Source organism: Lepeophtheirus salmonis, chromosome 14 (genome assembly GCF_016086655.4).
Source record: "Lepeophtheirus salmonis chromosome 14, UVic_Lsal_1.4, whole genome shotgun sequence".
In the NCBI taxonomy this organism is placed as follows: Eukaryota; Metazoa; Arthropoda; class Copepoda; order Siphonostomatoida; family Caligidae; genus Lepeophtheirus; species Lepeophtheirus salmonis.
In genome coordinates, this window is record NC_052144.2 from 30999157 (window position 1) to 31015739 (window position 16583).

General features: G+C 28.5%; 1 protein-coding gene across 1 annotated transcript in view; it reads right to left on the bottom strand.

Moving 5' to 3' along the window:
• LOC121129234 (neurotrimin-like) overlaps positions 1-16583 on the bottom strand; it is a 233630-nt gene that overhangs the window by 2728 nt on the left and 214319 nt on the right. Inside the window, exons 3-7 of the mRNA XM_040724944.2 lie at positions 12318-12541; positions 4612-4739; positions 713-801; positions 537-654; positions 290-477 (exon numbers count right to left, since the gene is read on the bottom strand). Of these exons, the coding sequence (XP_040580878.1) occupies positions 290-477; positions 537-654; positions 713-801; positions 4612-4739; positions 12318-12541 (747 nt within the window). The remainder of the gene's footprint in view (positions 1-289; positions 478-536; positions 655-712; positions 802-4611; positions 4740-12317; positions 12542-16583) is intronic.

The following is a 16583-nucleotide window of genomic DNA, read 5'->3' on the forward strand; positions in this document are numbered from 1 at the left end:
TCCTACAAATGAAATGTTTTTATCTGAAACCTCAAAATCATGTTGTTAAGATTATTTTGATTTTTGAGCTGTTTTTAATTTTTATTTTAATGTCTTGTAGTTGTACAAGTATTTTTATCATTTTCAAGGAATGGAATACAGAGTTAAAAACAGTTCATTCTGCATTTTTGTAGTTTATTTTTATCCCGTTCACTAACTGCGTTAAAAAAGAATGTGCAATAAAGAAGAGTGAAATATGCACTCTCGTAGAGTTTGACACTATCCACATCTCCAGCAATGTAAAACTCACCATCTAAAATATGAAGTCGGACGGTAGCAGAAACAGTGTTTGAGGGACGACAAGTATAGTTTCCACTTTTGTTTTGATTAACTTTTTCAACTGTTAGACAAGCTTCCCATTCATTTTCCGATATGCTCATAAGAGTGGCATTCAGATTGGAGTCTTTGTTAGTCATAAGTCGAACATCATTATGATACCTACAACGTAAAATTAAAGTTTTAAATGTGTAATTTATTGATCAAGGAGTCGGATTTACCAGAAAACAAAGTCAGGTTTTGTAAGTGTTTGAGATATGCGACATTTGAAGACAACTTTACTCCCTGAGTTAGCATGAATATCGCCTTCTCCATTCCCCACAATGGTCACTTGTGGCTCTAAAAAGAAAATATTATGAGTAAGGACAAAAAAGATTCTAGGTGTAAAGTCACTCACCAACTACTTTTAAATGAATGTAATGCGTCATTGAGGGATCTGTACTAATTTGGCATTCATACATTCCGGTATCTCTTACATTGACAAATCTACGAAGAAATATTCAGAAATAATTAATCATTTTATTCAAGTTCACAAGTCAGCATACATAAATATAATAAACTATCAAAGGAATTGAAAAACTTCAAACCTCAAAAAAGTTTAATCTTGATTTATATATATATATATTATTAAAATATGATCGAATGTAAATTAGGTCGTCCATTGTTTAACTTTTTGTGAAATAGTAAGTTAATGAAGGCTTGAAGATGTTTTTTTTAATTTAAAAATATGATGACAAAGTTGGAATTATTTACATGGATATTTAGAAGTAGCTCAATAGCCCTTAAGTGTTGAAAATATAAATTTTCCCTAAAAAAATGTGATTTGGTTTTAAAATCATTTGTGTACATATTACAGCTTTTTAATTAATTAAATTCCAATCAAAAATTGTTACATTTTGTTTTATGCACATGGTAATTACTTAAGTAAAAGAACAAGAATAGCTTTTAAACAAAATACAGCCTGCTACTTATTTGTTTGTTCTTTACCGTATTACAGACAAACAATTTGACTAATTTAAACCAAAATTTGGGAGTACGTTTATGATCTACTTAGATATACAAGAAAGTAATAGTTTTGATTACTTTAATTTTATTATCTTTTTTATAATCCCTTTTTTGAGAAAAAATATCTAAACACCTTAAGGGGTTTACTGTCACTTCGAAAAGTATATTCTAATAACTTTTATTATTAACCTGTTTATCTAATATTTTTATATATACATATGAAAGATTATTCTTCACTGAATAGAGGTAGCTACAGGTTCATAAAGAGGTGGCCACATACGTACACTCAGATAAAGAATCATAATAAGTTAATATGTAATCAGGAGAGTACTGCTGCTTAAATGTAAGTCATAACATTTTAAGGCATACCACAAGTATTATGAAGTAATATTGAAAATAACATTTTTTGTTTACACACTCTTGATACATTTTATCGTCGAGGAAACTCTACAGTAGGGATTTCGACAGAAAGATTTTTTGGTCTTTCTCAGGGAGGAAGAAAAGCTGGTATAGCGTAATCTGGAACTATTTTGGGCCTTAATCTGTTGATGGAGGTCCAATCATATTGGAAATCCCGTAAAATGTATCGTAGTAATATTTGACTAACATTTGCATGACATTGAAAGGACCTTTATACCATTGAGAGAAGGATTACGGCAAACAAAATCGATTTAAGAGATCCGATTCTTTGATGGGACATTATCGATTTGAATGAGGTCACTTATGGAAAGTCATATACATTCCAGCAATACTCAGCACCTCCTCATAACCCTGAGATTTTCTAAGAGATCTTAGTACAAAATGTGCAGGATTTTTGGTTTCTATTTTATTGGCCAGTAAACACCCCAAACCTCAATCCCAGTGATTTTTAACTGTGGAACAGAGGGGAGAGGATTGTCTGCACGAATATTCATACCTCTTTGAAGGTCGCTATCGCCAAGAAAATGACGGATCTTGATCTGCAGGAGGTAGCAAAGGCATGCCAGGCATTCAGGCGCCGTGAACAGATCGTGATCGAGAACGATGCCTTTCAATATGAATAATCGTTTTACATTTAATGTGGCTGTCAAATGAATTAAAATTTATATCTCTTGCACAAGTGTCATAATTAGCTGTTAAAATAATTACAGATTTACCTTGTCCATTCTGTAAAGTACAAGACTGAATCTATTATTATATACGCTTAAAATAAATTGAAAATAAAATAATATGATAGCTGTCCTTCATTTGATTATTATATACGAAAACCAACTATTGTATAGTTTTTCGGAAATAAAACCCAAGAAGATATGTAAAACTCAACATCTGGGAAGAACCCCAAAAAACTGGCAGCCCTAGGTTTAACCAGTGATAGAAAAAATTGAAAATAATTATGGGTGTATTACGGCAACAAACGATTTTATTAGTTAGCTTGAAATAAGGCATACAAATTGAAAATATATCTTTACTATGAGTGCTGATTTGTGATGTGAAAACATTGACTGGCATTGAAAATATTTACCAAAAGGATAGACCAAATCCAAAAAATATGAAGCTAACATAGGTCTCACTTCCAATTAATTTTACATTGCTCATTTTTAGATACATTATTTTTTATCGTTTGACAGACCAATGAATTACCTTTCAATGGTTTACTAATAAGTAAGGAATCTAAAACAATTTAATCTTTGCAAATCCTATATTTCAACTCTGTCAAAGATGGTTCAGGTATAGAATCTTTACTTGCACTCTAGAATTGTTCTATGCATTTTGGCAATGTGCAATTTCTGCAAGACTTCTCATCGGAGGATAATCCATTTTTGTGGTGTGTCTGATAATACAAGAAACTATTAAGTCTACAGTAGTTACCTTAAAAAGACCTAATTATCATGTTGGAAAAGAAGAGTTTTTCGAATATTCTCTGAGTGGAAAATAGGATGAAAATTGACGCTACAAGGAACAGAATATGGTAAAATATTTATGCAAAGAGATGTATAGAGACTACGTGGATAAGGCAATTGCATATTCAGAAGCTTCTTTAAAATAGTCATTTTGGTATGGAAGTATTCGAAATGAAATTGTTGGATGATTTGAGTCTTGTGGAATTACATTTTTGGGACTGTTTTTTTTTCTGTTGTATTCTTTGCTTCCGATATTATTGTTATGAATAATTACGATTAAATATTTGAGCTCATTCTGGGTTATTCAACAAAGTTAAAATTTTTTGTAAAATTAAAAAAAAAAAACAAATGAAAATTTAAAAGGTGCCAATTTTATAAATAAGATAATTTGAGGGTGAGGTTAACAACGAGTGATGTAAATTGTGTAAATTTTTTAGCTGCCTCATTTTTTGGAATTGGTTATCTAAAGAATAATTTTTTTTCTTCAGCAGTTTTCATGACTATTTAATTCTTGATAAGTGAACTTCTTTCCTAAATAGATTCAATTATATTCAATACCTGATTGAACATTCGTGTGTGCTCATAAAAGACAGAGCGTAACCTTTCGTATTTGTTGTGGAGTCCTTGTTGGACTCAGAATAAAATTAGGGGATCAGCATCAGAGTCAATCTTACTAGTCCTTATCTAACACTTAATCGCTTAAAAATTGTTTATTTCCTTCTCCCCCTCCTCCTTTGTCACAGCTGATAATAAGCTGATCTCCTCCGAAGCATTTTTCAAATTATTAGGCTTACTGTGTTGGTTTTGGTTTTTTTTAACATGCCATTGTTTTTTTTGTTTTTTTTTCAAAGAAAACAATTTAAATTTCAAAACTACCTTTCAGTATTTGTATAAGGTGTAGTAAAAAAAAGTCATCATTTAGCCAATAGATGACTTTATTAATGATATCTCTGGTTGTATAAGTGCAATGGGTTTACACTAGATAGTGTTAGAAAAATATGACTATATACTTTAAAAAGACAGTATTGTGAGTGTTTGACTCAGTATTGTTTGAGTGCACATTAAAATGGACTCGAGCAAAGAGAAAATATGCCATATTTACTGTTTTTCTTCGAAATAAAAAGCGTGAGCCAGGCAGCTTAGAATGTGAATTATGTTTGTGGTCATGATACTATAACAGCCAATTACTCGCAATTTTGGTTTTGTTGATTTTGTTTGGACGCTTTGGAAGGTTAATCATATTTTTGTACCAAAAAGAACACTAATAGTAAATACATAGATTATTCTTCTGCAATCATTTTTTAATGATATTCAACCAACATAAATACAAATTTTATGAAAGATATTTGTATACAAAAAAAATCCAAGTAATCAACAATCATGCATAAAAGATACAAACATTTAATCTTACCTGATATTTAATGTCCAATCCATGTTTTGTATACTTGATTGACGAATAACAAAAAAACGATCATCGGATATGAACGTAACAGAGTCAACTGTCAGAATATGGGCATCTCTTTTTCTTATCCAGGATACCTGTCACAAAATAACAATATATACTTTAATCAATTTCAACATTCATTTTGAATTTTCAAAATAGCATTTGATAGTTTTATGGAAGGTAAATGAGGCTTATGAAATATGTTTTTTATTTGCCAACTCAATGGGTCACCAAATGCATTCAAGTGAAAGCAAAAAAGTCATAAATAAAAATGAAATATTGTTATGAATATGAAATAGAGTATTTTATTTCTTTGTTAGAAGAAACAAATTATTGGTGCTGAATGTAAATAATACAAATGGTTTAAAGGACGTTGACTTGCAGGAGAGGAAAAAAAAGGGGGAGGGGGAAAACTGCAATCGTTGCATTTATTTAAATATTTTTTAAAGTTGTTAGATTCTGCTATTTCCACACTTGAGTATATTTTGGCATTCATTTTTGAGATTCTTTACGATGTTGGAATGCCAATAATATATTCAAAATAGATGTCGCAAAATGATGGTCACTGGAAACAATATTTTTAGTGTGCATCAAATTAATGCAAATATATATATTTTTTGTTGATATACGAATATTTAATTTTTACTATTAATTGCAAGAATTTATTAAAGTTACTTTTTATATCTAATGGGCTCCAGTCTCCCATAAAATCAATATTAGTTAAGCTTGTTTTAAAGCCAAATTTTATTGTTTTATATTGTTGATAGCTAAAGTTGAATAATACTTTATATTTGAGAATGACTGGTCGAAAAGTCAGTGCTAAACATTTTGTAAGCTACTAAATATCATCATTTTTGTACATTTTAAAAATAAAAGAGAAGTAATTCATGTTTGAATTCTGTGGGACACTGGTATACCTATTATATATGTATTTCAATACGTTCAGTTCAGTTAAATATGGGTGAAGACAAGGTTAATAGAAATACAAGGTTATGCCATCATGTAATCGGGCATGTCAAAATTTTCAATTTGATGTGCTGTATCGACTGCTCTAAAAACAGACTTTGACGTCATAGAGTATAACAGCGGTACTGTACCAGTAAAAAACATAGCTACTCATTGTAACAGTACATATTGGGGTGGAAGTAAAACATAAGAAAGTGTATGAATATAACTTTGTATTTCTAGTAATTTTGAATGAAGGAAAATAAGGACTATAAAATATGTTTTCAAATTAATATTGTTTTTACAACAACTTAACAAGAAAACAGAACAAAATGTTTGAATCATATAATTGAAGATTAATAAAAAAGAACTTTTGTTGTATTTATTGCTCGTGATGTACCTTTATGTTAAGTAAATGATAGAAATTGCTTCCAGAAATATCACCTGTGAAATTTTTGTTAAATTATAAGGTTAAAATAAATCATTTCAATATAATTTCTCCAAATAAAATATATTCTTTGAATTTTTTCCACAGTTGGGAGTAAAGAATGTACAATCATATGGCTTCTAACCTGTTACTTCAAATATTATGAGGAGGGAGGGGTCTGGATTTTTATACCAAAACAGTTCAAATTGTATATAATGGCATAATCCATAATTGTTTTGTGTAGTAGAAAATTAAATAATAGTAATCAGTTAAATAATGAATATTAAAAAAATAATAGAACTAAAAAAATTATAATATAAAAAACTTTATTCAGACCCAAAGGGATACCAGTATCCCTTAATTTTTCCTGCATATTGGATGAGCAAGATTAGTTTCAATTACCTTTAAATAATGCTTATATGATCCTGAAGACCTAAAAAACAGCAAAATTCAACTAAAAATACTTTCTTAAATGGAAAAAGACAATTTACGTGTCCCCTTATAAGTTAAGTAACTATTTTTAAACATTTATTCTGACTCTGTTTTGTTTTGGTTCTTCAATAAACTATAAAAAATTAGAATAAATTTATTTTATTTTGGTTTAAATTTATTTTTTTAGTTATCCTCATAACAAGAAATAAGTAATATTTTATTATTAACAATTGTAGTACTTTATTTCAATAAATTAAAAACACCCCCGAGGTCAGTTACGCATTTAAATTTATTATAACTATAAATATATGTTGTTTTTCATTTATATTTGTTTCCTTCCAAAATTTAATAAAAATAAATGACATATATTAAAATAATTTATACAGCAAAAGTAAATAAGTAATGTAGGTATGCTCAAATAAAATAATCGATGAGCTCAAAAATGGTTAGAAAACGTTTTTCGTTTGAAAAAAAAAATATATTCATGGATTATAAAAAGATTTGTTCTCTTATTCAATTTACTTTTTCCCATCGTTAATCTAATCCATCAAACAAGTCTGTATATAGATAGATTTACATATATTTCTATTTTTACATTTTTGCACATCATTTGATTAGATTTAATATTATACGCAAATCAATATTCATTATATATAGCAATGATATGTGTGTTTGTAGTACTTACTTCAGTGAAAGAGATAGTTATAATCTGAAAATTTGCATAAAATAGGAAAAGGACATGTTAAATATATAAGAATAAAAAAAAGTATTTATGAAGAAGGTTTTTAACATAATTCCATAGACTTTAAATTAAATTATATCAATATTAAGAATAGTAATATGAATGAAGCATGAGATGATTAAAATAAAACTTATCTACAGGGTTAAAATTAAAGTGCACCATAATTTTTTTGCTCCGCAAATACAATTTTTAATTGAAAATGACAAATAGTTCATTTATTAGAGAATTGTATTATTCTACTGCAAGACGGCACCACTCAAAATCCTACTGTGGACAAACTAATATAAATAAACAACGCTCATGTCTAGTGATGTAAATTGTGTGTATTTTTTAGCTGGCCCATTTGATTGGTATTGGTAATGTAAGAATGAATTTTCATTTACAAATCTGTTGTCATTACAATACATTCCCTGCGAACTTTATTCAGTTCTACCAGATGTAGGAAAATTACTGAGACCTTCCCTATCGTAGTCATGAAAATACTCATAATTGATCAGGATGATGACCATGGAAAATTTTATTTTATAATATTTTGTACTATAACAATGCACATTATTTATGAATCTGGCCACCATCAGCCTCCAACCGCCTACGGAGCCCCTTGCACACATGGGAAGGACCTTTTTCATGATCCTCCACTGCTGATTAATGGAGGTCTTCAGGGCATCAATATTCGGGTAATCTAAGCTATTTAAGAATAATCGTAATTTTAAGATTTAATCAACAACACCTACTCAAAACTGTATTTTTAGAATGCCTTATTAATTTTTTTACACCCGGTGTTTATTTACTCAGAAAAGATAGAACCTAACCTTGAAGATTTGTTGCGGAGTTATGATTATAAGTTCTTCTTGGACTTCAACTAAAATTGGCGATTGACGTCGGAGTAATTTTGCCCTATACCATTATTTATTTCTATGTCACAGCTGATTGTAGCTAATCTAGTGAAAAGTCATGACAGTATAACTGCTCTCCTTGAAAAATTTATTCAAATTGTTAGGGTTACTATATTGATTTTCGGTTTAATTCTTGTTAATATTCCCACAATACACAATATTTTTATCACTACTTATGTACCATTAAAAAAACGCTCTTTAGAATTAAAAGACAACAAAGAAAATTAACTTTTTTTCTATACATAAAATGCGCACTCTCTATTTCATCTCATGTTTTTCTTTGTTTTCTTTTGGACTTAATTAAATGGCTTTTTTCAATTATGATTAAATTGATGGTATGTCAAAGGGAGTTGAATGTCTAAAAAAAATCTAATAACATTTTTTTGAACAATTTTTTTGATGAAATAAAGGTACGATTTACTTTTTTAAGACATGGGACAATTATATTTAATTGATTTTCTGTTAAACTTAATAATTATTATACATTTAAATGTCGCATTAAGTTGGCGATATTTTATTGATATGATGATTTTTTATTATGAAATTTTAATTGTTTATGATTTTGTGGTCAAGTAAAATTTCATTCAGTATAAAAATTGTACTTATTCAATTGAAAAACCAATGACTAATATTGCTTTTTCCATTGTCAAATGTATAAAATTTTATAAAGATCTCCTATTAAATTTGATTGATGAAAGGTTAAATTTGTACATTTTTGATAAATATGTGGAATATGCTATGGACATTGTTACAAATAAAAGAGTAATGCATTTTGAATTAATTCAACAAATTTTAAAGATAAACTAAATTTATTCAGTTTACTATTATGTTGCTAGACATTTTAAATCTTTTTAATGTATCATACATTTGTAAAGTAGAATTAATGAAATAGGCGTTGAATAAAATATGACAAAAAAGTTAAGTTTTCATTTTTAATTCAAGGACTATGTAGACACAAAAAGTCTTTCTGACTCACCAACAAAAAACCATTACTTTTCAATAAATATACCAATAGTTATGTAAATATATGAGAAAGGAAAAATGATATAGAATATGATCTTGAAAGATAAAAGTAATCAATTTAATTATAAAGCTATGCAATTGCAGTTTTGCCATCAAGCGAAAACAAACTTTTATTTTGTGAAGTGTAAGGCGCTTAAAGCAAAAATGACCAAAATGAACATAAAAAACCTTCAATCACAATATTTTTGGCCTTTGAAGTATTTTTGAAATTAAGTTTTTATAGTATGGTTTTGATTCCTATTTTTTCGATGTGTAATTACTTTATAAATAAAAATAAACAAACATTAAAATAACATTTGATAAGAAACATTTCAGCATTCGAAAGATATGTAATTTATTAACTTACTTTGAATAGAGTTTCTACAAAAATGTGTCTAGTCATACAAAAAGCTATTAAGTTTTTACTTGTGTATCTTTGATTTAAAAATATGTGGCTACTTGTGGTTCTTGGTTTTTGTTTAATTAGTTATAATTTGTCCCATGAACTCTTAAAAAAATATGTTAATCAACTTAGAAATACAACATTACAACATACCCGTACATATTAATAAAGAAAATATTATCTGTATTACCCCAAAAATATTAATATCCTTTATTCAATTATACTGGATATAGACATAAAGTACAATGTAAAATTATTATAATAATATGTAATTTGTTAATTTTAGGATAAATGTAGTCTATAGTCTTGTGTAGTCTATAATAAAAGAGAATATTAACTAAATAAAAAAGTAAAATGAATTATTTTATTTGGAAGCTACTATAATTTGAAATTGTTTCAATTCCTTTATATTGTAGATAAAACTAAAAAACCTCATATTGCTGTCAAAAAAAAAATCGAATTTGATTAATTTTTTTCAGTTTAAATTTTTATTTTCTGTTAAAATATTTAATAATAAACATAATTTGTAAAATGAATGCTTTAAAAGCAAAAATATAGAATCTAAAAGTTTAATTGTCATATTCGTGTTCCATGGCTTAAATAACAATAATTAATGTGGGCTTTAGACGGCGGGCGTTCCACGACCTAAATTTTGTTCCATAATGTAATTTGCCTAAATGAAATAGTCAAAACAATAAATGCTTTAATCTCCTACTCGTATGTAGGTCAATTGGCTGAAGGATTAAAAAAAAATTAAATTCAAGTAAGAATAATAAAGTTTTAGTTTCGAAAGGGCCAGATTGGAGGACTTAGAATTTATACCTTTGCTCGTCCATTTTGAAAAGGCATTCAATGACTATCAGTCATTAAATCATTATTATAAAAAGAGGATGAAGTCTAGATAATACACTTTTTCTCATAGCTATTAATGTGCAACAGAGGAAAATAAATTAAAGTAATATTCTTCTAATGGTTAAAAGTCCTACACACATCCTAGAATGCCTCTAATAGGCTATATATGTCATCCTTACACCACTAGGTACCTCAAATGAAAGTCTAATGGTAGTAAAAATTGTAACATACTTCTTGTCATATTTATGAAAACCTTAGGGTTAAAAATTAGTGAATGCAAAACAGAACTGATGGCCACTTTAAAAGGTGATTTAGATTTAGACACTTCCAATCCACCAACGTTTTTCTCTCGATGGGAAATGATATTGTACTTCTTTGAAAATAATATCATGGAAGAAAACAATAAGTTAATTTTGGAAAAGCTGACTAAACAAGCTCACATTAATTATTTTCTAGCGATTTCAAGACTAGAAAAATCAAAATATTGGGTAAAACTCATTATTGCCAAAATTGTACATTGTTTTGAAAAAAACTGTAGAGAAAGAATCTTGTGTGGGGGATATACAGCTATATGTGTCGCGTTATCAACTCGAAATTAACGTGCAAATGTAATAACCTGGCATGTTTGAAAAGGATCCATCATAGTAGCGAGGTACTGGGAATTAGAATAATGTCCCAACATTTATGATGTATATATTATATGTATTTTATATACAAGGTTGATCTTATGTAGTGGTATACATTTTTTTTTTTTTAATTTTTTCCAGAGTAAATTTTAAACAAGAGGTTTTGTGAGGACATTTATATTACAAAATCATATTAAAATAGTGCTTGCCACAACTGTTATTCAATATGTGAGCCCTCATCTCTAATAATTGCCTCAATGAGAGGCCTAAATCTATTGCAGCCTGGACTATGTAGTCAGACTTCAGCTTGGTCTACTTTTTTCTTATGGTAGCCTCTAGAGACTGAACGCTTTAGTGAGGAGCTGCACAAACACTCCCCGAGACATTTCTAGATAGATTAGTCCAAGGAGTGGGGGTCTGGAAAGGAGGATGGTCACATGTTGAGGTGCCAAAAGTCAAAAAGTTGTATCTTAGTAAGACCCGTGCTTTTGCAGACAATGAGTAAAAAAAAAAGTTATCCCCGAAATTTTTCTGGTCCAAAGTAGCACTTTTTTATCCAGAAGTTAGATGCCAGCATCTGGATTTAGCCGTTCCTTCCTCTCCACAAAAATGGGAAGGCAGACTTTGTTGTACTAGCCACAACATCCAAAACCATGGTTTTTGCTGGATTTTTTTGTTCTAAAGACATGTATCACTGAGTCAAATTCTTTGGTTAGAAGACATGGAAGACATACTGCGTGAGGGAAGCTTGAAAAAATTAACTCATTTGTTGCTCCATTTTACTCGTTCTCGTTTGTTTTGTTTGAAATTGACTCGAAACTTTACATAACGAATCTCCAATTTCAATTTATTTACATTTAAATTATGTGTACCACTAGGTAAGATCAATTCTTCACTATAGACAATATTAAAAATAATAAAACGTTGTCTTGTTACTAGCTTAAATTCCTTAGATCAAAAATCTTTTTTTGATTGAGGTATAACAAAAATTGGTTACGTAAAAAACCAGAGGATTAGTTATGGCAAAAAAAATAACGTCTGATTGCTTGATTAAAATACAAAGAAAAGTCTTTTTACGAATTTGAAAACACATTTACTTTGGATTTTTAATATTCCCTTCGAAATATAGGTAAGGGTTCTCTTTATAGATAAATAATTACATCCAATCAAAATAAATATTCATAATGTATGCATGCGTACACAAAGTGCATCAAAATGAAAAAAAATACCTTTAATGACAAATCTGAACCGAATTACAAGCTCAATAAACTTTGTTAATTATAAGCCTCATTTACCTTAACTTTCCAATTATAGAAAGTTGTAAAATATTATGTATATATAATCATACCGTTTGATCTCCCAATTGCTTTATAATACAAGGCAAAAGGGCTGTATCTCCAACAGAGGCTGTAATATTCGTAGGGATATCTGGATCAAAGTAAGGCCCAGTATAAAGTCCTGTAAACTTTCGTGAAGATCCAATGGCGACATTACGTTGAGGTTTAAAGCCCAATTTCTCCAAACTTGTTCCTTTGGATTCATAGTGTAGCTTTCTATCATTTCCAGTCACACCTATTGATAAAAAAAAACAAAAACAGAAATGTAATGGAGGAAAAAAATGTCGTAAATACATTATGTGTATAGAAATATTTTCGACATGTATGGAAATGTCAAATATATGTAAAAAGTTATAGGAAGTAATCTATGTTTATATAGTTTGTCCTTGCTTACCTAAAATATTATTTTTCTCTTCATCTTGAATGGATTCAAGAATAAAAGGAGGAAATAAGAAAATAAAAAAACAATGGTGGAGGTAATTAAATATCCTTACATTTTAGAAGTTGTTTTTATGTTTCATATATAAATTTTCGGTTATATAGCGTAGCCGTTTCAACAAAAGTAATAAATTTCATTTTTTAATTAAAAATAACACTTAAAAAATTTGGTCGAAAGGAGTTTTTATATTTGAAAAATATATCTTAGCATTTAAGCAATTTTCTTAGACTTGCAAAAATAAATACTGAATAATTGGCAACTTTCTTATTCTGGAAGAATGTTGTTTCTTTTGTTCTTATGTTTTGTTTCTGTCTCATTATCCCAAAAAATATTTCAAAGTTCAAGTATAGTTAGCTAAAATATCATTTGAAATATAGTTGATTCATATTTACTTTCTAGTGTTAAAACGCTGAACAAAAACTAATAATTATATTCTATTTAGTGTTCAAAGGTTGAGCAAATAACTACCAATTAACTATATGTAGTAAATTGAATGCCTTAAAAATATGTTAGTAAAATATGAGTGTACCAATGACTAAGTAACTGTAAATGTAGCTGTGAAAACGCTGTACAATCATACTATAAATTTTCTAACATATAGTTTGATATATTCCAATGATTTCTGGCATTGTATCCATTGTTAAACTAAACGCCAATGATAAAACGAAAATATCTTCAATAACAAAGTATTTTGAAGATTGCAAACTGAAATGTTTATTATTTAATGTGCACTTTTATTTCAATTTCAAATTTCAACTGTATTGTTTCTCGTCTGCTGATTTTTCTACAGCTATATCTCCATATTAGGGGTTTTTTAAACATTGAACGGCTGAACTCGAATTAACTGTAGTTAGTTTTTATATATTGAAAAAAGAACATTCCAACATTCAAATAAACTGTTTGACTATGTAGACACACGAATTGTGAAATTTGTCTTTCTTTTTTTGGAAAAAGAAAGTTTGAGAGAAACAATCAAGATCGCAAAGTACTGTACATGCACATACATATAGCGAGCTATAAGTAGAACACAGTAGTCAGTAAATTACTGCGTCTTTAGAGACATGTACCAGCAATATTAACCCATAAGTTTATTTTTATAATTATTTATAAATTGAACATTTAAATTTTTTAAATATATGAAGCTGGTAGTTCTAGGGTCAGAATTTGAAGGTTTACTTATCTCAAAGTGGGGTTACAATAACATAAAGTAGAGTTTAAGTACAATTTTATACCTTTATTTTTTTTCACAAAGTTTAATACACAATCAATGTATAACTAAACAAAAATAAACAAGTTTTTGTTTTGATGTAACTATACAAAAAAAAAAAAAAAATGCTCACTTTTTGACAAAGGAGTATTGATAATAATATTTTTCAATGTCGTATCCTAGCTTCCCCTCCTACTAGCACCATTTTCAAAAGTGAAAGACAACATAAAAATTCTTCATATTACAATATATACCTTCGATGTATTTATGTAAAAAGATAGAAATATATCTATGTCCTTCTATTTTTCTTCTTACAATAAATTTATGGGTCTCCATATCGTTCTGAAAGGTTTTTTTTGGATATGCGAGTACTATATAAAAAAAGTACTATACCTGGTTGTAATCAAATGTATAAGATAATATTATCCTCCATGTACGTAGCAATAAAGAAGATCTTTTCAATTTGCCAACAACTAATCTAATAACAGGAAAAATCTTTCATGAACACATTGAAAATAAATTATTATATATTAATTCTAGATTTATATTTAGTATTTTTATTTATGGCCAAATCTTTTAAACAAATTAAAAAAAATAAAACTAATTATCTCTTATTATTTCTTAGGAAACATGTTCTAAAATGTTTATTATGTGTTTATGATATAGTTTATTTATTTCTCTGGAAAACACAAAAAAATGTTCAAAATGGAAACAAATCTTATAGTTACTTGAACTCTTTGGAAACATAACTACCTTCTTTTTTTTCGAAACAAAAAGGAAATAATTGAACAATTTCGACAAGAAAAAAAAAATTCTGGACATTTTTTAATTTTGGTTAAAATTTATTTTACTATGAGCCATTTCAAGCAAATTATTTTCTAAGGATGCTTTTAATTTAGGCTAGTGTATAAATATTCTATGTCTAGTTTACTTTTAATAGTAACTTATTCTTTTTTAAATTAACATAAACACTGGCCTAAGGATGAGTTCATACCATTTCTACAAAAAACATATCCTTTCAGACAAAATGAAGGCTACCCAGGCTGCACATGGAAGCAAATTGCTGTACGATTTGAAGTCCCATTATAATCAAATCATCTTTTATTCAGATGATTAAAAATAGACTGTTGGCAGATCCTACAATATCCAGAACGTCAGATGGTTTCCACTAGTAGAGTTACTGTCCCCCACTTTTTTACAGCCAAGTTCTGGCAAAGCATCAGGACCCTTTCTATCTATAGGAGCAACTACAGTGTAATGCCCCCTCTCACAATGCCTACAAGGTGCAAAACTTAGTTAAAGAAGAGAAGCTGTCATTTTGATACCCCCAAACCTAGCCCTCTAACTCCCCCTATATGAATTTCATGGATGATTTCTTTTTGGGAGAGTTAAAGAAAAAGATATCAGTCAATTCACACAACAGCATCAACTCCTTAAAGGTCTCCATCACTATGTACTGGGACAAAGTCTCCCCACGGTGTCTCCAAATCCATCAGGGCTTGTATCGAGCGAATGATTTGGAAATATGAAATGATTATCTTTTTGTATTCTTAGAATTTATACAATTTAAAACCACTAATTGATTCCCTTATGATCAGGATGCAGTGAAAGGTGGTCCAGATTTACTTTAACGATATAATTTTGGGGGATAAAATGTACTACTGCTATTGCGAGAAGAACTTTACTATTTATAGCAGCGCTAATGAATGAAAAATATTGTAAAAGTTTATATTATTATTTTTTTAATTACACCCAAAGTAGCTAGAAATTCATCATTTAGAGCAATATGACAACCCACTACGACGACCAATTAAAGAATAAAAAAGGAAAATATAGAAAAAACCGTTTTTCCTCTTTTAATCACTTCACTATTATTTTTTCTACATTTTAAATGACCCCAGTAATTTGCCGAAAGGTGAAAACTGCGCCAAATACTTAATAATTATTTGTTAATATTATTAATGCAAAAGAACAATTAATGATTGTAGCAACTCCTCCAATATATGTATGAAAAAAAAATCATCTTTTCGATAATTCAATAAATGTTAATAGGGGATGTTTCAACTGCATTGCACCAAAAACAGTATAAAAAGTTATGTATTTAACGTAATTGCATTTATTTAATACGGAAATACATTTTCTTCAAATAATTACACTTGTATAATTATGAGAGTCTATTAATTGAGTTGTCTATATGTTGATACCTGCAATAAATAAATCAAAAATTTCATTTTTATTATTAAACTTTCCATTTTTTTTTCAAGAATAAGACAGTCTATGTTTTTTTAGCCTAATTCATATAGCACTTTTAGTTAAATTAAGTATATATTGCGCTTAGTGTATTGTTGTGTAGCAGAGTAAAAAAAAAGTAATATCGTTAGTATTTAATGGGTTTTAAAATATATTTTGAGTAATAAAGTGTAATTCTGTGATTCATTTACTAAATATTTATATTATATTATGAATATATATAAAAAAATTCAAATGAAGTATCTCACAATGAAGGAAATGGAGAAAGGGGAATAACTAAATTGTTTAAACCCCTTAGAAAAATTAGATTCACGCTGCTTGATCCTGTTAAACAAAAAAAATAATGTTATAGATGGCGCGTGTGTGGACATATTTTAAATT